This window comes from Lissotriton helveticus, chromosome 12, assembly GCF_964261635.1.
Source record: "Lissotriton helveticus chromosome 12, aLisHel1.1, whole genome shotgun sequence".
Lineage (NCBI taxonomy): Eukaryota > Metazoa > Chordata > Amphibia > Caudata > Salamandridae > Lissotriton > Lissotriton helveticus.
The window spans coordinates 766,251,564-766,278,392 of record NC_136073.1 but is presented as its reverse complement, the minus strand read 5'-3'; the positions used below and the strand labels follow the sequence as shown (position 1 = coordinate 766,278,392).

At 47.1% G+C, this 26,829-nt stretch overlaps 1 protein-coding gene across 3 annotated transcripts in view; it reads right to left on the bottom strand.

The window, feature by feature from the left end:
- DCAF8 (DDB1 and CUL4 associated factor 8) overlaps nucleotides 1-26,829 on the bottom strand; it is a 317,296-nt gene that overhangs the window by 32,971 nt on the left and 257,496 nt on the right. For all 3 annotated transcript variants that reach the window (XM_078670069.1, XM_078670070.1, XM_078670068.1), the window contains one exon: nucleotides 21,416-21,532. In XM_078670069.1, the coding sequence (XP_078526195.1) occupies nucleotides 21,416-21,532 (117 nt within the window). The remainder of the gene's footprint in view (nucleotides 1-21,415; nucleotides 21,533-26,829) is intronic.

Genomic DNA, 26,829 nt, shown 5'->3' with positions numbered 1-26,829 from the left:
CACTAATATTTTTAAGAGACGCTGGAATACTGACAAGGTTGGGAGTGGAGCAATGGATCAGTAGAGGGGCATGGAAGAAAGGAGCTGACATCAGGACGCTGCAGTGGTGCTTCTTTGTTGCTCCATTCCGTTACTTCTGGGCAGGGCGGAGTCACTGTGGAGCCATATGGCTCCTGGCCAAGAAAGTATTCATGTCAGATTAGGAGGAAACAAAGAGGTATCCTTGTATTGAGGAGTACTGCGAGGAGTATGGGACTCCAGAGACCTAGATTTACAGGACCTCTCCGATCTCCTTTCTCTTAAGCTGCAAGAGTGATTACAGTTATCAAGCAAGAGACGTGCATGGCACCATTTGGGTGAAAATAATTCCTGATGAAGAGATTCTTCTCATACCTCACCCTTATTTCTGCATTTCATGAATTTTTACATTTCTTATGATTCCATTATTTTACGTCTCAGCCCTGATGAAGTCTTGTTTTCACACAAACAGACGAAACACGTGTTGGCATGGAATTCTTGTAAAGGACTGATGAATGGCAATGTGAATAATAAAGCCTGGATATTCGAATAAAGGACATTGGACATTACAATCCTAATATAGAAGACTATTCTTTAACTCATTGAGCGCTCGGAAATTTTTAAAAAGAGTGAGATACTGTTTCTTTCAATATTCTTCTTTTGCATGCAAAATTGTGATGTGCTTGCTTACTCGTCTTATCCTCCCAAGGCAGCAGAGGAAGATGAAGAAGAGGCAGATTTTGGTAAACGTCACTGCTGGCTTGGACTTTGAAACTGGTATCAGTACTGGAAGACAGGCATTTGAAAGAGAATGCCCCCTTCGCTCCTGGGTTGCTAAGAGTCATCCTCTGCTATTGGTAAAGATATGATCTCTTGAGTAAAGTGTTGCAGGTACGGTGATGGATAGATATGAATAATGCACCTCAAAGGTCAGACTTTGTTTGAATACTGGCATCAAGCCTCTCAACATTAACAAGTTAAGAAGGAGCTCATGTCAACTCTGGGACCCCTGACATCGAACAAGTGACATCTAAAATCTACAACATCAAATGACTCCGCTCTGAATGTACAGGACTCAGAATGTAGTGATGGTGACTAGGGTTTTTACAGCGGTCAGAGATGTCACATGCAGGGTAAAAGAGGAGGTTGATGGCTCCAGTGTCATGTTTGAGCTTTTCCTCAGCTCAGCTTAGAAGCAAACTCCTTCCCTGAGCCTACTGTAAGCCTCCTCGAAGCATACTTTGCACTTCTTCATAGGGTAACAGTCCGGGCGACAGATGGCACATACCTCATGCTTATCCTTTCATCACATCTGCCCACTCCACACAAAAAGCAAATATGTCAGAGAGATCATGGTGGCTCACAAAGCAACTGAAACACCTCAGGAAAAGCAGGGAGCCAATTGTATTTATTGCAGAAAAGCATAACCACACAGAAATTGAGATTTTTAACTAACACAAGCCTCCAAAGACAGCAGTGTTTTGGGAAGGCTTCTCAGTGAGCAGGGAAAATACAAGACACTCACTGAAAATGCACTGCATGATGGGAAGTGACAGCTTCTGAAATCGTATAGGTGTAAGGTCAGTTGGCATTCAGGGTAGTTAAAGGGCATACTTTCCATTGAATTTTTGCTTTAAGAAAAAAGTTTAACATAGTGGAGTTTTCAGGCAGAGGCATGCAAGGTCAAATTTGGCTGACTGGATGTGTATTTTTAAAAAGAAAAAAGTACCAAAGCAAGTTTTGCCTCATAACATTTCTTCTATTTTCTTTAAATAAAAATGTTGCTTAAAAGCGTTCCTGTGATTCTGTACATCCACATAAGTATTCTGCTATTTATTAATGTCAGAGGGAATCGCATGACTGTAAACTATGACGAAGAAGTGCCCTATAACGACATCAGGATGCATTACTGGTTCAGTATTCAGTCAGATTTCAGGAATAAAAGTCAATCACACAAGTCAAAAATGAACCTCTAATGTGCACTCTAAGGTCAGCACAGTTGCAACCCAAGAAGTTAGTTGAAATCATTGATTACAATGGACATCAATTATTCCATACTTCTACAGTAATTCTTTCTATATGTATTTTCCTGCACATGGATCCTTCTTTGACAGGTTATTTTTAAAGAGTTAAGAAAATCTACGGCGTTGTAATACTGTTGTTTTATGTGATTTAAACTACTTGCTATCTTTACATAATGAACGGAAAAAAACTATGGCAGAACATGAGAAGACAGGCATCTGGGATCTATATCATGACAGGTCTAACAGAAGGGATTGTGTGGGATGTTAAAATACACAGGAGAAGTAGCAAAGTGAAAACCGCCTCCAGAAAAAGCAGCAGACACATGCCACCACGATGAGGTGATTAAGTCATGAGAAAGCAAACACTCACAACTTCTGTTCTGGCCAAATGTCACCTTAAAAGAGCTGCATGGCTAAATAGCCTAACAGTTATAGAATGCCCCATCACTGAATATGTTGATGATGTCTAATCCAGGTATGTAGAAACAGCTGTTAACCTAAAAGGGTCTGTCATAAATTTGTTGTCATTAACATATAGTGGCATATTTGCCAAATACGTAGAACTAGTTGCCAATCTCTGCCATTTAGAATTTAAGCTATCTATTTACGTACCGGGGTAGGTGCAACGAGGCCCCTTGAAAAGCATAACTCAAAGAAATAGTGACTGCCAGATGTTCATTTTTAACATGTACATTTCAGCTACGCACGTTATGGTGTGCATAAACTGACAGATTTTTCAAGCACTAATCAAACATGAGAGCAATTCTGCATTTTATCGTATAAAAACAGCTATGCACCAGCACCTACAATACAGTATGCTTCATGGGCCACAGAGGAAAATGTGACTTGCCTGTAACCACACAACCATCAACTTTAAAGAGTACATATGACTAGAGCCTTCATCATGGGACCCACCCCATGGTAAAGAAAAATCATCAGCTCTCCCTCTTTAGAATAGGAATTCGGAACACCAGTTCACATCACCTCAGAGGGTGCCTTTTCTACAATAGGATACTGCAGAGCTTCAATCTGGGTGTTTAGCCCAGCAGAAGATCCAATTAGCTCAGCGTTGCGATTAGTTTTGAGCGTACTGGTTCGACGCTCAACCAGGGAATGGGGGCCTGGGCTTGTTCTCCACGCAGGGTGTAATGCAGCCTGTACGGAGAACAAGGAAAGTGCACATGACTGGTTTGGGTGACCCAGAAGGGCCAACTAAAACAGCCATTGCACACTTAGGAGTTAGCAAACCACTCCTCCCCCTGCCCTGCTCTGAAAGCAGAGCAGTTAGCCCGCCCGCAAAACAGCAGGAAGAATAAAATGATAACTTAAAAGTTATTATAATTTTATGTTTCTTCTTCGCACTGCTTAAAAGCAGTGTGACGATGCTCCTTCACCATAGCGGAGGAGCCGCCACTGAAAAAACAAGTGTTTTGAGTCCCTGACGGGATTGCTCCAACTGTTTAGAAAATCAGTTTCAGTCTCCTTCCTACATTTACATGTGCTAAAACAGTTACTACATACTCGGTAGGCAGTTAAGCACCAAATCGAGCTCTCCAATCTTATAAGCTCAGATTCTCCCGATTATTTATTCCTCACTGAAACCTGGTTCTCTACAGATTCACTTCCCGACCTCCTGGCTATTCTCCCCGACACTCATTATGCTCTTCGCGCGGACCGCCTGGCTGGAAAAGCCGGTGGCGGTGTGGCAATGATTATTCGTTCCACGCTCAGATTCCAGCTCCTCGATCACCCACCCATACCTAATGTGGACTTCCTTGTAGCCCGATCTGTTAACCTTACTGATCCCCTGACTTTTGTGCTCATGTATCGTCCTCCCCTGGCCATGTCTCAGTTTGTTCCCTCACTACAGGACCTCTTGGCCACCTTGGCGGTAAACAACTCATCAGTTGTCCTACTCGGGGATTTTAATTATTGGCCTGATGATCCCAGAGAAAGTCCTGCATCTAAAGACTTCTCTGCTACTCTTCAGTCATTAATTTTCATTCCTCACATCACTACCCCCACTCACGATAAGGGTCACACTTTGGACCAAATTTGGTCATTGCGTCGTCAAATCTCTCCCCTCTCTATTCTTCCGTGCATTTGGTCGGATCATTTTATCATCTCTTTTAGTATTTGTTCTGCTTCTCCTGCCAAAACCCCTCGCTCCAAGAATTTGTTAGCTCGCAGCTGGAATCAGACGGACCTCACTCTTCTCTCCTCTTCTCTGGCCTCCTCAGTGCCTGATTTGACGGATCTCCCTCTTGAATCCCAAGCTGACGCCATCAGTAATTGGCTCTCTTCCTCCTGTGATATCGTTGCCCCCCTCAAGAAAGTCAAATCTGTCCGGCCACATGACGCCCACAGATGGTTCACGAGCGAACTTAAAGACCTTAAACTTAGTCTCAGGCACTCGGAGCGCCACTGGAGGCGAAAATATTGTCCCCTACTCCGCACCAAATATAAACTTCTGCTCAACAGCTATACGAAAGCAATTGTGTTGGCCAAAACTAATTATTTTTCAGAGAAAGTTGCTCTCTCCGTAAACAAACCCCGTGAGATCTTTTCCCTTGTTAAGCAGCTTGCCACCTCCGATCGTACGAATGTCAGTTTTGCCCCCTCCCAATCATTTTGTCTTGCGCTCAATAACTATTTCATCGACAAGATTGTCACCATCAAAGCCAATATCCCCGCAGTCTCTCAACCCCGAGCTACTTTCCCTCTCCCACCTCCGCCTCTCTTGCTGGATCACTTCCCTCCCATCTCTACCGAAAGATTTCTTCTTTTGCTTGCTAAGGTCAAGTCCGGCTCTCCGGCTGACTGCGCTCCGGCCCGGATCCTCCAAACCCTCTTTACCTATTGTCCTGGACCCCCTCTCACCCTGCTCAATTCCTCGCTGTATCTCGGTTCCGTCCCTTCCTCCTTTAAAACTGCAGTAGTTCTCCCCATCATCAAAAAACCCGGCTTGGAACTGCCGAACATGGTGGCAGCTTGAAGCGGGAGCTCCTTCAGGCATCCCGGCCCGTACTGACTATCCATGCAATTATCCGATCCATCTCCCGCCCAAAGAGGCGGCATCGGCTCCGGGAACCGAGCGACGCTGTCAGCTCCAGTCCCGGTGAATTTCGGCTGCCGGGAGGTGGTCCTCTCTGCGACGGAGTGTTGGGGGCTGTGATTGCCGGGCCGCGCCGACCTGGCGTGATTGGCGGAGCCAGGCGGAAGTGCATCCTGCTCGGCTTGAGCGCGAGGGCTCCGGCCGGCCCTGGCGGACCCTCGGACAATAAGGTGCTCCGGCGTTCAACATAGCCGGCGCGGACATCCATGTAAACGGGAGGGGCTGCTTCATCCGGGACTGGCTGCGTGCGTCTCCCAGGCACAGAACAGGTACCTCCGTGGGTGAAGACGACCCTGGGACCCGGGCGACGCCATTTTGGGTGACACAGGCGACCGGCCGCAGCGCCCACACTGAGTTACGGGGGACGGCACCGGGGGCTCAGCAGACCTCGCACAACGCCGCGACTCGGAGTCCCCCTCCGGAATCCTGAGGAGCCCTTGAATCCTGGCGAAGGAGGTGCTTTCTGAGAGGGCGTCCATAGTGGGGACCGGCCCACTGAGAGACACCACAACGCTGCTACTCTGCTGCAGGTCGGGGCTTCGACGCAAACCACAGGCCGAGGCGACGAAGCGCGCCACAGTACTGTGAAGATAAGAGGTCGGAGTGGGCGCGAGGTGAGCTCCACGCACGAAACACTGGCGCGAGGGGACCGGCTGAGGCACGCCTGGACCCTGTGAGTGTATCTCCGGGCGCTTGGAACCAGCGGGGCGCCTGTTCGGGTGCACACGGCCTGTAGTGCCGGGAACGCACAGGAAACTGGCGTGTGGCACTGACATTGCCACGGGGACCGGGCTACCTATCCACAAGCACGGCGCCATGGCAGGCAAGGGTACGAGAAGCACGTCGACCCAGGCAAAACTAGACAAATTTGCGTACAGCCAGCATGGACACTCCCAGGGCGGCGGGCGCCATTCCACAGGGACACATCCGGACACAGACGGAACTAAGAAGGTCACCCTGGAGGACATCATGAAAACCCTCACCGAGGTACAAACGACAGTGGGCACAATCTCCTCTGAGGTTAATTTGCTGAGGGCGGACTTTAAGAAAATGTCGGAGAGGGTGTCTCAAGTAGAAGTGGTTACGAAATCGCTCATAGAAGACACCTCGGACCTGCAAGTTGCGATGGAGCGAATGGAGAAGGTCACTAAGCAGCTGCAGGATAAGTTGGACGATCAAGAAGGACGCTCACGAAGAAATAACGTCCGCATCTTAGGCCTTCCGGAATCAGAAGGAAAGGGCGCCATGGATCTATACATAGAGGACCTCATCAAAACTAAGTTGCAGCCTAGAGGATTGTCACACTTTTTCTCTGTTGAGAGGGCACACCGAGTGCCGGGAGGACCACCCAAGCAAGGAGCCGCGCCACGACCGGTGCTAGCTAGGCTATTTAATTTTCGGGACAGGGACGCCATTTTGCAAGCGGCGAGGGTCTCGCCACCAGTTAAGATTCAAAACTCGACTCTGGCGTTCTTTCCGGACTACACGGCGGAGGTGGCTCGGCGCAGAAAATCATTCACCGAAGTGAAGAAGTCGCTGCGTGACAAAGGCCTGCCTTATTCGATGCTTTTCCCCGCCAAATTGCGGATAGTGGCCGATGGCAAAGCGTGGTTTTTTGATACGCCGGAGATGGCGCGAGACTGGCTTGATAGGTGGAGACAGGTGGGCCAGCCACAGCGCCCACACAGAGATCGCCAGACCCATCGCAACGGAGGGACAGCGGAGCAACATCCGAGTCAACCCACGCACGAAGAGGATGCCGCGAGAATGGACTCTGATCTGGAGAGGGACCCACTTGACTCAGGACAGCCTGTCAGGGTTTAGTTAATTATGCTGCGTGAGGGACAACACGTTGGCAGCGTTTGGGACCTTGACGCCGATGGAGCTGAGTAGGGCGGGCATCGGCCGGTGCCTGTAGGGGACTCACCAACCCCACGAGCAAGTAAGATAGATAGGGATGGGATTAAGCACTCTGCCAAGTTGGGGAAGCGGGCGGGTTTTTGTCCATGGTGCAGGGGAGCAGGGAGGGGGTGGGGGGGGGAAGTTGTAATGTTACAGTTTTTGTTCATAGTCATCACTAATTTCTTGTGGACCACGGTCCTATCGCAAGCCATACACTCATGGAACCCCAGCACACATCGTTGCTTTTACGACACATCGCACTGCCACACATCAGTGACACTACTCACAAACTTAGATGGCCCGACAGGTAAGAGATGCTCCCACTGAGGACGCTCATGCAGTGACGTCGGTGCCCCCACTGAAACTACTCACGTGGAACGTTCGAGGGCTGGGGGACAAAATTAAAAGGGGTCTGGTCTTGCAAACCATCAAGCGCTCTGGGCCTGAGTTAGTGCTGCTTCAGGAAACACACCTGGCGGGGTCTACATGTAAAGCGCTTGACAGGCGTGGTTATGCAATGGCAGTGCATGCAGACTTCACTACGGGGTCTAGGGGCACTGGGATATTACTTAAAAAAACTCGTCCTTTATGGTTGGCAGCCGCAAGACGGATGATCAGGGTCGATTTGCGGCGCTCTCTGGCCAATGGGAGGGGAGGCCCCTCAATGTGATATCTGTGTACATCCCCCCCGGCCCTTCACTCTACAGCGCTGCCGGCGCTTGGACAGTTTCTCCTTGATCTTCCCGAGGGGGATATGGTCATTGGGGGGGACTTCAATGCAATACTGGACCCCTTGCTGGACACCTTTCCCAGGCGGGACCGCCCGAGAGGAGCGGCAACACTCCCTGGATTTTTAAGCGCACTAGGCCTCACAGATGTTTGGCGTCACTTGAACCCCGCGGCGACCCAATACACGCACTACTCCTCTACACATAACAGCCTTTCGCGCATTGACTATTTTTTCTTTTTGGGGATGGGAGTGGGGATGGTGGACAAGCTAGAGATTCTACCCTGGGGCATATCTGATCACTCCCCCGTGTCTCTCCACCTTACTACCAGTGAGAGGAAGCGCGCTAGAATGTATCCGATATACCCCAACTATTTGTCGGTCCCTGGCATTAGGAAGAAACTCAAACTGGCCACAACACACTACTTTAACGAAAATGTGGGAACGGTTTCCTCACCCTCAGTGCTATGGGAAGCGTATAAAACAGTTCTGCGTGGAGTGGCCATAGCGGCAATCACAGGACACAAACGTGACTCCAGAAGTGACCTCGCAAAGTTGGAGTTGGCGCTCAGCACTGCGAACGCCGCCCACATGGCGGACCCCACCCCTGACACTTTGCATGCGCTGCACCTCCGACAGCAACAACACCAGACTCACCTCACAATGATTACGAGGGGGCATCTAGCACACACCGCACACAGAATATATGACGTGGGTGACAAGGCTGGGAGAATGCTGGCGTGGTTGGACAGAAGGGGCGGTTGTCACAGAGGGGTACAGAGCCTCTATGCGCATGACGGACAGCTACAAACACACCCTGAACAAATAGTGCGCATCCTAGCACGCCACTATCAGGAGGTCTATACCCCGGTGCGGACCGTATCGGAACAGGAGGCGACGGCGTCGCTCGAACACATTGCTATCCCCGTGCTTTCACAGGAGGCACAGCAAGACTTAGATTTGGACCTGACGGTGGATGAAATTCAATTGACCATACAGGAATTGCAGTCCGGCAAGGCCCTAGGGCCTAACGGGCTACCCGTTGAATGGTATAAGGCGACAGCCTCAGTGTTGGCCAAACCCTTGCTGGATATGTATGCTGAAAGTGTGGAGAGGGCTGAGCTCCCTCTCGACCAACGCACGGCCACAATAGTGGCCATTCCTAAGCCGGCCAAACCACCGAATTTATGCACCTCATACCGGCCCATTTCTTTGCTCAACGTTGAAGTAAAGATCTTGGCGAAACTCCTGGCCAGTCGCCTGACCCGACACCTCCAAACCCTAATACATCCTGATCAGTCGGGTTTCATGCCCCACAGAAGCACGGCAATGAATCTGCGAAGGGTACATGGGGTGTTGGCACGGGCGCATCTTCTTTCAGATCAGGCGGTGATTTTGTCCCTAGACGCCAAAATGGCGTTTGACCTGGTGGAGTGGGAGTATTTGTTTGCTGTCCTTGCCCGGATGGGCTTCGGCCCAAAATATCTTGCATGGGTGCGGTTGTTGTACGCCTCGCCAGTGGCACAAGTGGTTGCAAATGGACACATTTCGCCGCCATTCCCGCTGGGGCGCGGAACTAGACAGGGGTGTCCACTCTCGCCCCTGCTCTTTGCTTTGGTACTGGAGCCATTGGCCATCCTGCTCAGAGCGACGCCGCTGTTCCGGGGCATCGCATGGGAGGAAGGGTGGGAGGATAAAGTCTCCCTGTACACGGATGACATGCTAATATACATGATTAATCCTAACGAGGGGATCCCTGCCCTGTTAGCCCTGTGTGATGAGCACGGCAGGGCGTCAGGTTACACCCTGAATTGGTCCAAGTCAGTAATATACGTACTTCGAGGCCCGGCCCCTATACTCCGGAACGATTGTCCCTTACAGTTGGCGGCCACTTCCTTTAAATACCTGGGTATTTCCATCACTAACGACGCCACAGAATTTCATAACGCGAACCTGCTGCCGCCTCTGGCTCGCCTACGTACTGATATTAAGTACTGGGCTGCCCTGCCGCTGACCCTCCTCGGGCGCGCGGCACTATATAAGATGATGGCTCTCCCTAGGTTCCTCTATGTGCTTGAAAACACCCCCTATGTGGTGGCACCGCGTTACTTTCAACAGGTCGCTGCGCTAATTTCCAGCCTGCTGTGGAGCAACGGCCCAGCCCGCATAGCACAAGACAAATTGGTGAAGGGTTGGTATGAGGGGGGGATCGCATTGCCCAACCTCCAGTGGTATTACTGGGCGTCCCAACTTAAAATTAATCAATCACTGGATCCACGTCCCGCGGGACGACCCCGCATACAGGGCGGATTGGTCGCAGCTGGGGACGGACGGCATGCTTTCGGTGCTTTACAATTTCCCGCAAGTTAAGAACCTACTCGGCCCGACGTTCCATACGGCAGCGTTATGGCACACGGTGCAATCTCGGTTGGGCTGGAAGGGGAAAATTACAAAGATGACGCCATTGTAGGACACGAGAGAGCTGGGCAACCTGAGGTCTTGTAGGGGTTTTGCGAGATGGGATCACATTGGAATTTCCGTGGTTGGGGATCTTTGGGACAGCGGTACGGTGGTTCCGTTTCCACAACTCCAACAACAGTATGGTATGGGTACCACTGAAACGTTTAGGTATGTGCAGGTCCGACACGCACTCCTACAGGCTATTCCCCCTGACACCATACTCCCAGAGTCGTCGCCACTGGAGGACCGACAGTTAACTGAATTTATGGAGCAGAAGGCGACCTCTCTCACGTATAAGAAACTGGTCAACAACTTGCCAGACCCCACACAGAAACTTAGAGAGAAATGGGTTGAGGAACTAGGCGACATGGATGACACAGAATGGAACGAAGCGCTTGCATCACCAAGGGAAGTAGGCATTTCGGCTAGGTTCAGGCTAGTACAACTCAAGATATTACACCGCACTTACTACACCAGAACACTTCTTCACAGAATACAGAGGGCGGCACACCCCTTTTGCCTCAGGGGTTGCGGGGAGGAGGGAACTCTGCTTCACACATTGTGGGATTGCCCTCTGGTAATGAACTTCTGGAAGCAAATTCTGCGCACGATCTCCCAGGCAATTGGGCTCTCAATCCTACCTGAACCCCGTAAATGTCTGTTGAACATTTGGGATCCTACTGACCTGGACAGGTATGGCAAGCTATGGGTCACATTGGCGGTCACAGTGGCCAAAAGGGACATTGCACAGAAATGGGGTGCCCCGGAATTGCCTACGGTGGCTGGCTGGATCAGGAATATTGACCTCCTCATGGTGAAAGAGAGGGCAGTCTATGTACTGCGGGCATGCCCGCGTAAATGGAATAAGGTGTGGACGCCTTGGAATAAATACAGGGGAGAACCGTGTGAACTCCTGCCGGAACATGAGGACTTGGACTCTGAAGAGGAGGAAGATGAGTGAGGGGGGGCATGCACATTGCATCGGGTAGATGTTGGGATGGTGCGGGATTGTAATGATATCTTTGATGTAATGCTGGACATGGGCAATGGCTAACACATGAATATGAGAGGGATTAGACCTCTACCAAGTGATGACTTTAGTTGGGTTTTACTGTTTCCTTTTTCCTTTGCTGTGAGTTAATTTTGCCAGGAAGAAATTGTTATACCAAACTGGGGCGGAACACGAGGTGGGACATGGGAAGGAACTGATGATGTGATGAAAGACGAGAGTCTTAATAGCGAATGTCTCATTTGTATCCATATGTACAGGATATCCTCACTTTATAAGATTGCAATCTAATGTCCACAATTCAAATGATGTTACATGCAATAGCTGTGACGGTGTTCACTATCAGCAATAATGTTGTTGTACACTTGATTCCTGAAAATAAAGAGTTTAAAAAAAAAAAACCCCGGCTTGGATCCCTCCTCTCCCCCAAATTTCAGGCCCATCTCCCTTCTTCCCTACTTGGGGAAGATTTTGGAAAGCCATGTCACATCTTGCCTATCCTCACACATTGAGGAACACTCCCTCTTAGCCTCCCATCAGGCAGGCTTTCGCCCGGGCCATTCCACAGAGACCGTGGTCACTGCTGTTTTGGATGAGCTCAAGGCAAAAGCTGACTCTAATCTTCCCCAAGCTTTGGTGCTCCTCGACCTGTCGGCTGCGTTTGACACGGTCGACCACGCCATTCTTCTCGGCCGTGTCAGTGCAGCCGGCATCAGGGGTAAGGCACTTTCTTGGCTAGCGTCCTTCCTCCAAGGCAGGTCCCAGGCCGTTCATCTGGCAGGATTTTCCGCCCCACCCCGTCCCCTTGTGTGTGGGGTCCCCCAAGGTTCCTCTCTCTCTCCTCTTCTTTTCAATCTGTATATCTACCCTCTTATTCTTTCGCTTCGTGAGCTGGGGGTCTCCGTGTATAACTACGCGGATGATCTCCAGCTCATCTTTGACCTCTCTGCTTCTGACTCTCCTCTCTTTCTCAGTTCCACCCTAGTCTTCATCTCGGAATGGATGTCCATGAATCACCTTAAGTTGAATCCGGACAAGACGGAGCTTGTCCTCACGGGTGGTCCCACTAATCCCTGGTCCCCGATTCATTGGCCCCTTTCCTTTGGTCCCCCCCCCCCCCCTACCAGTTCCCTCCGTCCGCACCTTGGGCATCAAGGTAAGCAATGACCTTTCCATGCATGCCCAAGTCAGCTCCGTCGTCTCATCTTGCTTTTTGTCCCTTCGCCTCATCCGAAAAATTTCCTGTTTTTTTTCTATGAATGCCCTCAAATCCATCGTCATGGCCCTCTTCACCTCCCGCCTTGATTACGGGAACGGTCTCTATGTGGGCATTCCGGCCTTTGAAACACGACGGTTACAGGCCATTCAAAACCAGGCAGCCCGTCTCATCTTTCACCTCCCCAAATCCTCTCACATTACGCCTGTACTCAAGTCCCTTCACTGGCTCCCGGTGCACTTCAGCTCTTTTTTTAAATTGGCTTGCTTAGCCTTCTTGGCTTATACCCACTCTGCTCCCCTCTTTATTGTTTCTTTAATCACTCCCTATACTCCGGCTCGCACCCTTCGCTCTTCATCTCTCCTCCTTCTCCAAATACCCCGTTATCGCAAATCCCGAACCGGTGGCACCCGCTTCTCGGTTCTGGCCCCCCAGTTCTGGAACAGTCTTCCGTTGTCCATTCGTTCTATTCCTACTTATCCCACTTTTCGTAAAGCCCTAAAAACCTTCCTCTTTTCCCAGGCCTTCCCCGGTTAGTCTCCTTGGTTGCTTTGTAGAATCCGGTTCTCACCCTCAGCGCCAGGAAGCCGCTTGGCCGCAGTGCGCTTTAGCAAGTTTCTTTTTCATTTCATTTCATTTCATTAGACTTCGGTTAATATGTGTCAATCTTCCATTTTATGATCTTAAGATACCTTCTACAAAAATAAGACATTGCTGCTTCTTGATTGCAAATTACTTTTTTGAAAAAGTGAAAAAGTTTCTGGCACAAACATTCTTGAATGGTGTTGATCTGTCTAACAGAAGGAATAATAGAAGAACAATGATGACCTGTTAACACTTAAGGACCGGAGTATTAGTAATTTTAGAAAAGAAGTGGGCCTAAAGGACGGCTTATACCTTTTTAAGTATAACTTGCAAACCAATCGTAGGTTTTTGAGAATACAAATCGTTTTATACAGTGTGGTAATTCACCTTCTGCGAAACAGACATTCTATAATGCAAAAAAACAAGACCCTGGACCCACACACATTCAACGAATATTTCAGCCTTTTTTTCACTTTTTATAGGGGAATATTTTTGTCAAAACAAAGTGCTGTACAGTAAGTAGTATAGTACAGGTGGTGCACTGCTCAGAGGTGTAACATTACATACATGAACATATACAAGCACAAAGATGAAGGATGCCATTGAGCCCACAAGTGTAGAAATCGGATGTGTCCTCAGATGATTCCTTTTTAGGAGCTGGACACTTCAGACGGTTAGAACACAATCACTCCCCCTGCGGATACACTTTTGTGAGTATGACTGCTGCCAGTTAGTGGACGGACTGCACAGCGGTTGCGGTAGACTTCGAGCGACTGACTAAAATCTAGACCTTGGTGTAGACAAAGCATTTCAATTTTACTGAGATAGGCTGCGACTGTCACCATGCAATTTGATAAGGCTGTGGTGTTGCCTTGAAGCAGAAAGGTAGGGCTTTGTATTTGAAATGGACTTTTCCTATCACAAAAATGTGATGCAATATTTTCAAATCACTCAGTTTACAGTTTGAGGACACCCTCCCTGTTAGTACGACCACATGGTTGTAAGATTTCGCATCCTTACTACATCAACTATATAGGGTCTAGAATAAAATCGATAGGAAAGAACTGACCGAGACCCTAAGAGTCCTCCCAACCAGTATTAACTGGTAAACCCAATGATGTGGTGGCTAGGTACTCCAATCGGATGAATACGGCAGCAAATAAACTGGCCCTTTCAGAGTGGCCAAAAACATGCCCTTTGGCACCCTTGTAATCAACTAAGCTCAGGGAACTGAAAAGGAGGAATCGGAGAGTGAGAATGTTTGGAGGAGCACTTACTACTCAGCAGAAAAAACAAAATGGAAAATGCTACTTACCAGTATGCATCTGTTCTTGGCGTGGAGAGCTGCAGATTTCTACACTTTGCATTAGATCGCCACCTGGTGTTGGGCTCGGATGATTGCATGTTGTTGTCGTCTTGGAAGAAGTCTTTTGTAGTCACGAGATAGGTGACTCCCCCCTTGGACGATTTAGTGCGCATGGGCATCGGCTCCATCCTTAGATTGTTTTTCGCCATGATAGGAAATGATGGAGTTAGTAGAAATAAAGAAGGGAAGTCCATGTGTATATCTAATTAAGATGAAACTGAAACAGATACAGGTCCGGGGAGGAGGCGGGAGGGCGTGTAGAAATCTGCAGCTCTACATGCCAAGAACAGATGCATACTTGGTAAGTAGCATTTTCTGTTCGAGGCATACGAGCTGCAGATTCTACACTTTGCATCGATTGTGCAGCAGTGTCTCCCCTAGCGGGGGTCACCTGTATCCGTTGCAGTAGTTTGAAAGAGAGTTTTTAGGACAGCTTGGCTTACTGCAGCTTGTTGCTTGGCTTGCACATCAACACAGTAGTGTTTAGTGAAGGTGTGTGTTGTAGACCATGTTGCTGCCTTGCAGATGTCTTCTAGGGGAATGTTCCCGACGAAAGCCATGGAGGCTCCTAGTTTGCGTGTGGAGTGCGCTCTAGGAGGAACTGTTATTGTACGTTTTGCTTTTTGATAGCATATTTGTATACATTTTACAATCCACCTTGCAATTCCAGCTTTAGAGATGGGGTTGCCCTTGTGTGGTGGAGAGAAAGCTACAAACAGTTGCTTTGTTTTGCGAAAGGATTTGGTCCTATCTATATAACAGAGAAGCGCCCTTTTAACGTCTAGGGTGTGTAGCGCTCTTTCTGCTACAGAGTCTGGGTTTTTGAAAAACACCGGTAACTCTACAGATTGGTTTAAATGAAACGGAGTAATGACTTTTGGAACGAATTTAGGATTTGTTCTGAGAACCACTTTATTACGGTGTAATTGTAAAAATGGTCTTGTATCGTGAAAGCTTGAATCTCACTAACTCTCCTAAGAGAGGTAATAGCTACTAGAAAAGCTGTTTTCCATGTGAGGAATTGCAGTTAACATTTGTGTAGAGGTTCAAAAGGTGGTCCCATGAGCCTTGTAAGAACAATGTTTAGGTTCCACACTGGAGAGGGTGGTAACCTGGGAGGAATGATTCTTTTTAATCCTTCCATAAATGCTTTAATAGCAGGCACTCTAAATAAAGACAGATGTTCATTTTGTAAATATGCTGCAATTGCTGCCATATGTAGGCGTATAGATGAATATGCCAAGTTACATCTTTGTAAATGTAAAGGTAGCAAATGATATTTTGGATGGAAGCATCTAGGGGATCAATTTGGTTATTGTTGCAGTAAATGGCAAACCTTTTCCATTTAGCAGCAAAGCAAGCTCTAGTAGTAGGTCTCCTGGCTTTTTTAATGATATTCATACAGTCTGGTGGTAGGTTAAGATAACCAAACTCTAAGACCACAGGAGCCAGATCGCCAGATTCAATTGGCTTGGGTCTGGATGTCTGATGTCTCCATGGTTCTGCGTTAGCAGGGATGGTGTCAGACATAGTTTTGGTGTGGAACTAGGGATAGTTCTAGCAGTGTTGTATACCACGGTTGGCGTGCCCATGTGGGAGCTACTAAAATCAGTCTGAGCGACTGCTGTCATAGCTTGCACACTATTAGTGGTATTAGTGGTAGAGGCGGAAAAGCGTACGCAAATCTGCCTGACCAGTACATCCATATCGCATTGCCCTTGGACAGCGGGTGTGGAAACCTGGCGGCGAAGGTTGGGCATTTTGCGTTTTCGTGTGTGGCGAACAGATCTATGTCTGGATGAACCCACTTGTGAAAGAATGGTAGAAGATCTTGCGGATGTAGTTCCCATTCGTGAATTTGTTGCGTCTGTCGACCTAAGAGATCTGCTTTCTGATTGTGAACTCCAAGAAGGTGTTCTGCTAACAGATATATGTTTTGTGAAATGGTCCATCTCCAAATGTTCTGTGCAAGCTGGGACAGCTGTAGAGAGTGTGTTCCCCCCTGTTTTTGTATATAGTACATGGCTGTCATGTTGTCCGTCCGATTAAGACAGCTTTGTTTTGTACTTGTACTTGGAAAGTTGAGCGCTAAGAATATTGCTAGCAGCTCTAGGTGGTTGGTATGGAACGATCTTTGTTGAATGGTCCATTGCCCTTGAGTTGTATGATGTAGGAGATGGGCTCCCCATCCTGTGAGGGATGTGTCTGCTGTAAGTACTATTTGTGCAACAGGTTCGAGGAACGGTAGCCCTTTGGTCAAGTTTTTGGTGTTCCACCACTGCAGAGAGCGATGTGTGCGGCTGTCCACCAACACCAGGTCTGCTAGTTGTCCTTGAGTCTGATTCCACTGTTGTGCTAGACATTCCTGTAATGGACGCATTTGCAGTCTTGCATATGGTACAATAAAGATGCAAGGTGCCATCATGCCTATTAGTCTCATGAACACTCTGGCTGGGAGAGAGTGTTGATGTTGAAACTTTGTGACTAAGGCTTGAATGCTCTGTATCCTTGCTGGACTGGGATACGCTAGAGCTGTAGACGTATTTATTGTAGACCCTAAATATTGATGTACATGAGAGGGCTGTAGGTGCGACTTGGTGTAGTTGATTGTGAAACCTAAGTCGTGCAATGTTTGAATTGTCTGATATGTGTGTTGGACACACTGATTGAATGACTTAGTTTTTATGAGCCAATCGTCTAGATATGGGAAGACATGTATCTGTTGTCTTCTGAGATGTGCTGCTACTACTGCTAGACACTTTGTGAACACTCTTGGTGCAGTTGTTACCCCGAATGGAAGGACTTTGAATTGATAATGCTGTCATTCCAGTACAAACCTCAGATACTTCCGGTGAGAAGGATGTATAGGAATGTGGAAGTAGGCGTCCTTTAAATCTAGTGTTGTAAGGAAGTCGCCTTGTTGCAGCAATGGGAGCACTTGTAAAGTGATCATATGAAAATGATCAGAGTGTATATAGTGATTGAGGGGCCTGAGGTCGAGAATTGGTCTAATGTCTCGTCCTTTTTGGGTATTAGAAAATACAGCGAGTAAACCCCTGTTCCTTGATGTTGTAAAGGAACTACTTGTATTGCGTCCTTTTGAAGAAGTGATAGGACTTCTTGTTTGAGCAGTATAAGATGTTCTGCAGACATTGGACGCTGTCTGGGTGGTATGTGTGGAGGGGTAGCTGTAAGTTCAAGGTAGTAGCCATACTGGATAATTTGTCTTACCCACTTGTCTGTTGGGATGGAATTCAAGACAGGTAGGAACTGTGTTAGTCTGCCCCCCCACAGGAGTGGGGTGCTGTTGGGGGAACAGAGAAAATTCACTGTTTTGTGGTGGAAGAGGTTCAATTATTGTTGTTACCTCGACCTCTTCCTTTATTGTTGTTGCCTCTATAGCCTCCTCTAAAATATCCTTTAATGGAGGATGTCTGTGTATTGGATTTGAAGGAAGCTGTATTGTCTGCTCCAGTCTGTTTGGAGCCTTGTCTATAGAAGGAGCGACGAAAGGAGCCTCTAGCTTGTGTGGATTGCAAAGCTCCCATAGATTTGGCTGTATCGGTGTCTTTCTTCATTTTCTCAAGTGCTGTGTCAACCTCTGATCCAAACAATTGATGTTAGTTGAATGGCTGACTTAATATGGTAGTTTGCACTTCATGCTTAAATCCTGAAATGCGAAGCCACGTATGACCTCTAAGTAGGACACTAGTATTTACAGCTCTAGATGCAGTGTCTGCTACATCAAGTGCGCACTTGATTGAGGCATTTGGAATTAACTTGCCTTCTTTTATAAGGTTGTTTGTCTGTGCCTTATATTGGTAAGGTAGATGTTGTAGTAGTGTCTCTAACTGATCAAAGTGAGCCCTGTCATACCTTGCAAGGAGGGCTTGTGTGTTAGCTATACGCCATGTATTGCTAGCTTGTGCAGCTATCCTTTTACCTGAAGCATTTATCACCTTAGATTCTTTATCAGGGGGCGGTGCTTCACCTGATGTCTGTGAGTTTGCTCTTTTTCTAGCATTTGACACGACTAGGGAATCTAAGGGTAGCTGTCCTTTAATGTAGGCAGGATCCCCAGGAGCAGGCCTGTACTTTTTCTCAATTCTATGGTTTAGAATCCTAGCAGGAACAGGATCTTTAAATACTTCTGGAGCATGTTTGATGACCCCTTTAATCATAGGTAGAATTTGAACAGACTTTTGTGATTGTTCAAACGTATCTAATAAAAAGTTTTCCTCTGCCTCATCTGAATGCATGGTGACCCCATGATAGATGGCAGCCCAATCAGTAAGTGGCCAAAACCAACATTGCCTTCTGGGGGAGAAGGTTTTGATGGATATGAATGTGGGTCAGGAATATCTGGCACATCTTATGGGTTTGGGTACTCCCAAGCTGGATCATTAATAGGGTAGGGAAAAGGCTTATCTGGGTCTACCCCTCTCCCTATGCTATACTCATCATCATTTGGAGGTGTATGTGGTGAAGAATGAGGAGGAGAGTTTTCAGGAGAATTTTGAGGTGAAATGTTAAGAGGAACAGGAGAAGAAGGAGAAGGAAGTATAGGAGAAGAAGGGTGCATAGGAGATGTGGCAGAGTCCTTCTTCTTGACAGACACTGCAGGTGTAGGTGCTGTGTCTGACTTCCTCTTCCTGTGTGGTGTTGTGGATACATGACCTGTCTTTGGGTCAATGTAGATCTTCTTTTGTAGAGGATCAGGTTGGAAAAGGTCTTCTCCTTGCGGAACCTTTGCCGGCGCCGATTTTTTCGGTTCCGGGCGTGGTGCTGCTTGTCTTTAGCCTTAGGAGTTGTTACTGTGTCCTTTGGCGTAGATTTCGGCACCGAAGGTATTGTTTTCGGAGTCGTAGGCTGTTTCGAGGGCTTGAGCGCATCGGAAATAGGCCTTGTAGGTTTCGGTACCGAAGATATTGGCTTCGGAGTAGAAGCTGGTCTCGTCGGCCTCGAGGCGTCAGACGCTGGCTTCATAGTTTTGTCTTTAGAAGTCGATGGTTTCGGAGCCGGGACTTCTTTCGGTTTCAGTGCCGAGGGAGCTGGTGGGATCGGCACGTGCAGCTTGCTCGGTAAGGAGCTACCGGAAGGCTTGAGTATTTTCTTCGGAGCTGGGCTCGATGGCGGGGCTTTCGAAGTGTTTTTTCGGTCGCGACCGGGCCCCGGAGGTGGAGTGTTGACCTTTGCCTTCGATTTGGGTGCTGGGTATGGGGCAGGGGCAGTAGTACTCACGCGCTGACCCGATGGTATGGAGTCATCGGAGTCGTCTGCCCCGGATACGATTTGGAGATCGTCTGAATTTTCTTCGGGGACTAGTGGAACTTCTTCGTCGAAGATATCCACCGGTTCCAGAGCCGATCTCTGCATGTCGTGTCGACGGGCCCTCCGATCTCAAATGGTCTTCTTGGATCGAAAGGATGCACAGGCTGTACAGCTGGATTAGTCGTGTTCTGGCGATAAGCACAGGTTACAGACCTCGTGATGGTCACTGTGTGGGAACTCTGCTCCACACTTGGGGCATCTTTTGAATGGCGTCCTTTCCATGAGGTGTAGGCCTCACGGCGTGGATAGGACCAACGGCAAGCGTCGACGACCGGAATCGAGCTGATGGAGTAGAGTCGACATTTATCGATATCTAAAGTAGTTTGGTGAAGTTTGAATATGTTTTTACACATCAAAAGTAGCTTTCGAAACGGAGTGGAAAAATTTCATCCGAACCCAGTGGCGGAAAAAAACAATCTAAGGATGGAGCCGATGCCCATGCGCACTATCGTCCAATGGAGAAGTCACCTATTTCGTGACTACAAAAGACTTCTTCCAAGACGACAACAACATACAATCATCAGAGCCCAACACCAGGTGGCGATCTAATGGAAAGTGTAGAATCTGCAGCTCATATGCCTCGAACATAAGCTTCTCATTTTTTAATAGAAGACCTTGATTAAAGCAGAAAAAACAAATATTTCACAGATCAATTAAATCCACAAGCAATTCCTCTAGGGAGCTTTTTAGAACAGATGAGATTAGCTCATGTCCCCCAAACCATTAACACCCTAATACTGACTCAACACTTATGCGACAACTTAGACACATTTAAAAAAAAGAAAGTAGAGATAATTTATAGGGTCTTTAATGTGTGCTGAAGCGCCAATCCCCTGCTACCAGGAGCTTCCCCCTCAGATGTACGCTATTTCGCTCGGTGCAATTTTCTGCCTCTCCCAAACCTCATGTCCTGAGCTGAGGACTTGTCAAATGCCTTCTAGGAGTTCTTGACCTGTCTTTTGAAAATCTTGGACTTCAAATAGGCATCAAAGGAACATCAATGGTTGCCTGAGGTACAGCTGAATGAATGCAATTTAAAAATGCGAAACCCAAAAACCTGCCAACAAGAGCCGTATAACTGGGATTCATCACAATGATCTTGATAATACCAAATCACTCTACATTTCTTCTCTGCCAATATAGACGACTTAAGTATGGGGGCTTCTTGGTCTCTATGTGGGCTTCAGATTGCCAAAAAATGCAGTTAATAGTCCCCTGACTTATAGGTCCATCTGAGGTTTAAGCAGACTTATCTTAGAATAAACCACATACAAAGGCCACCACAAAATCTCAGAGAAGCAACAACTAAATTGGTAGTTCAATCACATGCTGTGGAGCTTGATCACTTACTCTAAAAGACTTCCCTTATAAATAACACAAAGAGGTTTAGTTGCCATTTGTTCAAAGTCCGTTAAGCAGAAGCAGTTCTTTGAAGCCTTTGCAGACTCCACCTGATCTGCACTGCTCTCCCACTGACTTCTCTTTTCCCTTCTACTGGTGACCCATTCAGCACTCACAACAGTATTAATGTCGCCCTCTAGTTATGGCAGTTGGCACCAGGTTGAAAGACTATGAATATTGGTTAAAAGTGTTTTTCGCATTAACTGCACCTCATTTATTTTGGAAACAGATGACAAGAGACATGAGATGCTTTATACCTACCCTGTCGGGAGGCCTATTTCTCAGGTGGTGCATGAGGAACCAAAGCATGTGGTTGTCAAAGAGATCTGTGTGCCGTAGGCTTTCTTCATCCCGCTCTCGTTTGTTTTTCTTGATGATCTAAGACATGAGACAGAAAACAAATTACACATGACACACCAACAATATTTTGCATTCTCAAGAAGGAGTGCATGCATAATTATATAGAGATAGGTTACGACAAAGCACAAGCCAATGTTGCCATTGCTTCAATTAAACACAGTGCAGCTGTCGCCAGACCTTAAGAAATCAATAGAGAGAGGGTCATTGGCTCCATTCACATGCTGATCTTCCTCCCTAAAGGATTTGATTGGGAAGAGGTTAAGCGCTTCCAATGAAAAAGTGTGCTTGTATTGCACAGATTATGCACAATATGGCAGAGCTGGTTAGTGTAACAAGCCAATGATTAAGGCTATAGGCCCGATCAGTTCATTTTGAAAAGTTGTCAGCAGGCAGTAGACCAGAATTATTTATTGAGGAAAGCATATGTTAAACCCAGTAGGCCTTTATGGGTTACACTACGTTAAGGCCTATAGACATGTATTATTCTAACAAACAACCCAGGTCTCACATTGTGAACTTTATGACAAATATTATAGGAATGGATTTTACATTGAACCACTTGTCAAATGTATATAAAGTGATTTTACATTGTGAACTTTGTTGAAAACAATAGTAAGGTGGTTTCCATTGTGAAATCCAAGCCAAAAACCAGAGACATGGGCTGTAAATTGTGAACTGTATAACAAATGCAATGAGAAGAGGTTTTGCATTGTGAACTGCATGACAAACAAAATAGGAAGAGCCTTCACATTTTGATATATTTGACAACAGCAATACGAACGGGTTTTACACTGTAAACGCGTCATAAAAAACATAGCAAGGGATTTTAAAATGCAAACACCCTGCAAATACAAGGGGGGTTTTACATGGACGCATAATCCATATGAAATAGTTTTACATTTTTAACTAAGAATCAAATATGGCAGGAATGGGTTTTACATAGTGAACTTATAAATAGTTTATTTTCAGGTATGGCCACAAAAAATGCTTGGTGACTCCGAAAAGAGCGATAATATTCTTGCCAGTGTATACTTAGGGTCTCTCAAACAAGTTATTTACCTTCAGTAAAGTTCCTTCTAGAGGGTACTCTAACTGGCCATTACTCACATTGCTCCTCCTTAGTGGGGTGAGGCAGAGAGTAAAAGGCAGGGAGAGCAATTGGCAGTTTTAAGTGGATGGCCACTATCATTTTCAGCAGAAAAGAAACGCTAGTTTGGAGCACTAACTTATCTGAGCAGAAGGTGGTATATATAGAGGTTATGACAGCACCTATGTCTCACTGGTATGGTGAAGAGGTAACTGTAATGAGGAACACTGTTTAAATGCTCAGCAATCTAAGGGAGCAGCTACGCACAGGCTTGAAAGCTAGACGCATCAAGAACCTCAAGACCAAATTAAGGTCCCACTGAGCTTTTATGAAAGGCACAAGGGGAAAATATATACGAGACCCATTAAGAAATTCTTCATAATTGCTGAATTCAATAACGAGGGTTGGTCAGGCAAACGTAGAAAGGCCCAATACGTAACCTTTAACAGTGCCCACAGCAAAGCCCTGTTGGGCCGTAGATAAAATAATCAAAACATCTGATGGTTTGACCACAACAGGTCACCTTGATGGTACCTACGCCCGGTCACAAACTTCACCCAATTAACAGCATTAATAGATATGTTGGATGGACATCAAACATTAAGAGCATCCATTACGTCTGTAGGCAGATCAAATGGGTTCAGCTGGTGCCACACAATATCCAAGCATGGAAACTTAGGTTGTGAAGTTCTGGTGCAGGACCCTGCCCTGCTGCTGAAACAGAAGGTTCACTTGAAGGAGTAGACAAGTGCAAATGCTTAGGCCCAGTAGGTCAGCGTAACACACTCTCCTGGCCCAATGCAAGAGCCAATGTCTTTTAGCCATGTTGTCCAGCAGTGTGGCGTTGCAACATGTCTAAAAGTAAAGTTTAAAAACATGCGCTGCGAAGTCGCCAGCTCGGTCTCATAGCATTTATTTTTGGGGCACTGTGCGGGCAAGCAAGGAAGTGGGAGGGGAAGGTGATGGCAAGAAGCAACTAGCACAGAGAAGGGGTGACCGAAAAGGGGTGGGTGGGAGGGAGGGGGAACAAAGCACAATAAGGGGCAGAACAAGCAGCATGGAGAAGGGGGGGTGGGAGCGAGGTAGAACAAAGCAGCCCGGAGAAGGGGGGTTGGGAGCGAGGTGGAACAAGCAGCAGAGAGAAGGGAATGGGAGCGTGGTGGAACAAGCAACACGGAGAAGGGGTGGGTAAGAGGGAAGTGGAACAAGCAGCACGGAGAAGGGGTGGATGAGAGGGAGGGGGAACAAGCAGCACAGAGAAAGGGCGGGAGGGGGAACAATCAGCACGGAGAAGGGGAGGGAGGGGGAACAAGCAGCACGGAGAAGGGGAGGGAGGGGGAACAAGCAGCACAGAGAAGGGGAGGGGGGGAAAAGCAGCATGGAGAAGGGGCGGGAGGGAGGGGGAACAAGCAGCACGGAGAAGGGGCGGGAGGGAGGGGAAACAAGCAGCACGGAGAAGGGGCGGGAGGGAGGGGAAACAAGCAGCACGGAGAAGGGGCGGGAGGGAGGGGAAACAAGCAGCACGGAGAAGGGGCGGGAGGGAGGGGAAACAAGCAGCGCAGAGACGAGGGTAACTACCTGTGGCCTCAAAAGGTGCTCTCCATTAAACAGGAGGTTGAGGAGATGCTAATGCACCTTGGGTTTGAACGTGGAGAGACTGTATGATACTGGTGTTCACGACCCTTGAGGTCGTACCAGCACATCAGATAGGCAACTGATGTCCGGTTGGAAATGTAGTTACCCTTTGATAATATCTCCTCCCTTCTTTTCTGTAACTGTTCCGGAAGTTGCTTAAGGAGTTCCTCCATCGGCTCTCAATGTGCCCTGCTGCAACTGGATAGAGGAACAACTGAGTTTGCTATGTGACAATGGGTAGTTGCTCGCACCGCCACTCTCTTGCCAGTCACCTCTTCCTTTTCACTCTCTTTCACTGGAAGGCGGCAAGTCAGTGGCTTGGGGGGAATGCAAGCTTGCAGGTAGTCTAGAACACTATGGAATCTTGTGGGACCTGTACCTAAATGTATTCAGGGCTACAAGGAGATGGTTTGAACTTCTTTTACACCCCATGGGGGATTACTCTGGCCTTCACAAGCTCTAAGAGGTTCTCTGGGGAAGATATTAACATTTCCTCAAGCATACAGAGGAAACTGACCATCTCACTCTTACTTAGAGCGTATCCCCATAAGGAACTTATCCTCCCCTTGAACGATGTGCATGTCAACTTTATATGTAGCCGCATGCTGGATAACCTCATGGCACATTGCTGTGTCATCAGGCGGTGAAACCCAGACAGGGTACTGTTCTAGGTCAGGGTCACATGGAGGATCTAAATTGTAAATCGTCCGATGGGTCATCATTGTGCCCCTCCCCTAGAGGCTCATCGTAGGGATCATATAATCCGTAGGTACTGTCCTGTGGAGTAGTGGGACTCCTGTGGAGACTCTGGCAGAGGCAGTGGTGGAGGAGTAGCTGGCTTGGGTGGTGGAGGTGGGGGGTGAATGGGGGAGAGAGTTAGAGAGGACTAAAACAGATGGCTGTGTCTCTTGGGTACAGGTTCTGGGTAAGAATTTGAAAGGGAGACACTCAGGGGCATAGCTTATTGAGCTTTGGGAGTGTGAATTTCTAATTTCCCAACTAAAACAGCACTGGTCTGAAGGGTGGAGGGGTGAGTTGACCAAGATTCGGAATGGACTGTTTCTATGAGGAACAGGAACAGGAACAAGATCAGTAATGATTTTCATTTCTTTGGCCTCTTTCTGGAGTGGCACAGTGGGTGAAAAGCAAGGGGTTGGAATGCTACCGAAGCGATTCCCACTGGTTAGACTATTTGCAAGTGTTAATCCCATCATCTTTTTGGAGTTTATTTCCAGTAGTGTGTCTGGAAACCTGAGACTGGCGCAACTTCCAAGTCCTAATAAACAAATGTATCCCCTAATATTAGTACATATAGGCAAAGGGGCAAAAAGTAACACTTTATAGAAAAATACACCCACTGGACCTGTATTTCTTCTTGTATACCTCCTAAGTGCAAAAGGTTCTGTTCCCCAAATAAACTTATGCTACATATACAGTATTTGTTACATACAAAGCCAAATGTATTCTTTTTTCCAAAGTACCTCATATTTGTTAATAAACAACACATCTTTGCAAAGTCTTTAGAAAGTCTATATGTACCTTTTAATCATTCTTTCCATGTACTGTGACATAGTCATTGTATTACAAATAGAGATATATTTTCATCATTGCTTTAAGAAGAAAAATGCATCAATGCAGAGAGATTTCCGTTTCTGTACTACGCTAGACGTTAGTCTTCTATTTTCGGACAGTGAGAGCGTTAACTAAGACATCATACTTGAGGACCCCCAGTATTAAAACCAGGAGGCAAAAGAGAAGAAATACAGATCTAGTGGGTGTACTTTTCTATATAGTGCAGCATTCAAAGTCTACTACTGCCAATATTTGTGAATTCCAAAAAGTAGTACATCTGCAGCCATTCAAGGACAACTTCTCTTGGTGTAAGTTAACTATGTTTTAATAAACATGTCACTATATGGGCCCGATTCACAAAGGTAACCTAAATTTTTAGTAATTTACATCTTTAAGTTTACTATTATTTGACTATTCACAAAATCAAAATGTAAAATGTACTCCAAAAGTGTAACTTACATGTCACCTCCAAATTGAAGGCCTCGTGGCTATTCATAAACTGCATTTTGTAGAGAACTTTTGTAGTACTACAATAGTCCTACAAACATACTACAAAGTGCTATTCACAAACTGCACTTCTAAAGTACTACTGCGAAAAAAAAGTAGTGCTTTAGAAGTGCAGTTTGTGAGTAGCATTTTGTAGTACGTTTGTAGTGCTACTGTAGTACTACAAAATGTAGTACACAATGCATATTGTGAATAGCCCCGTCATCTTGGTGTTGGGTACAGAGGGGCTCTTCCTCCCCAAAAGGGGCCAAGGTACCAGACAGGTCTTCTTGTTGTGCATGGTGCCGCATGCCTAACTGGAGCGTTTTCTTTGACCTTAAGGTTAAACAAAAGGCAGGTGGCATCGCAATGTTCAAGGGAGAGACAAAGATTGTACATCTCATGGAGGTCAGTGCACAGGTATTTGGCGTGACATCGAGGACAATACTGGAACGGTGGGTGGCCCATTACCAGAGAGACATTCTCTGTCCACTTGGGAGCATGAAAAGGTATAGGGCCAAAGGCTGTGGTTCTA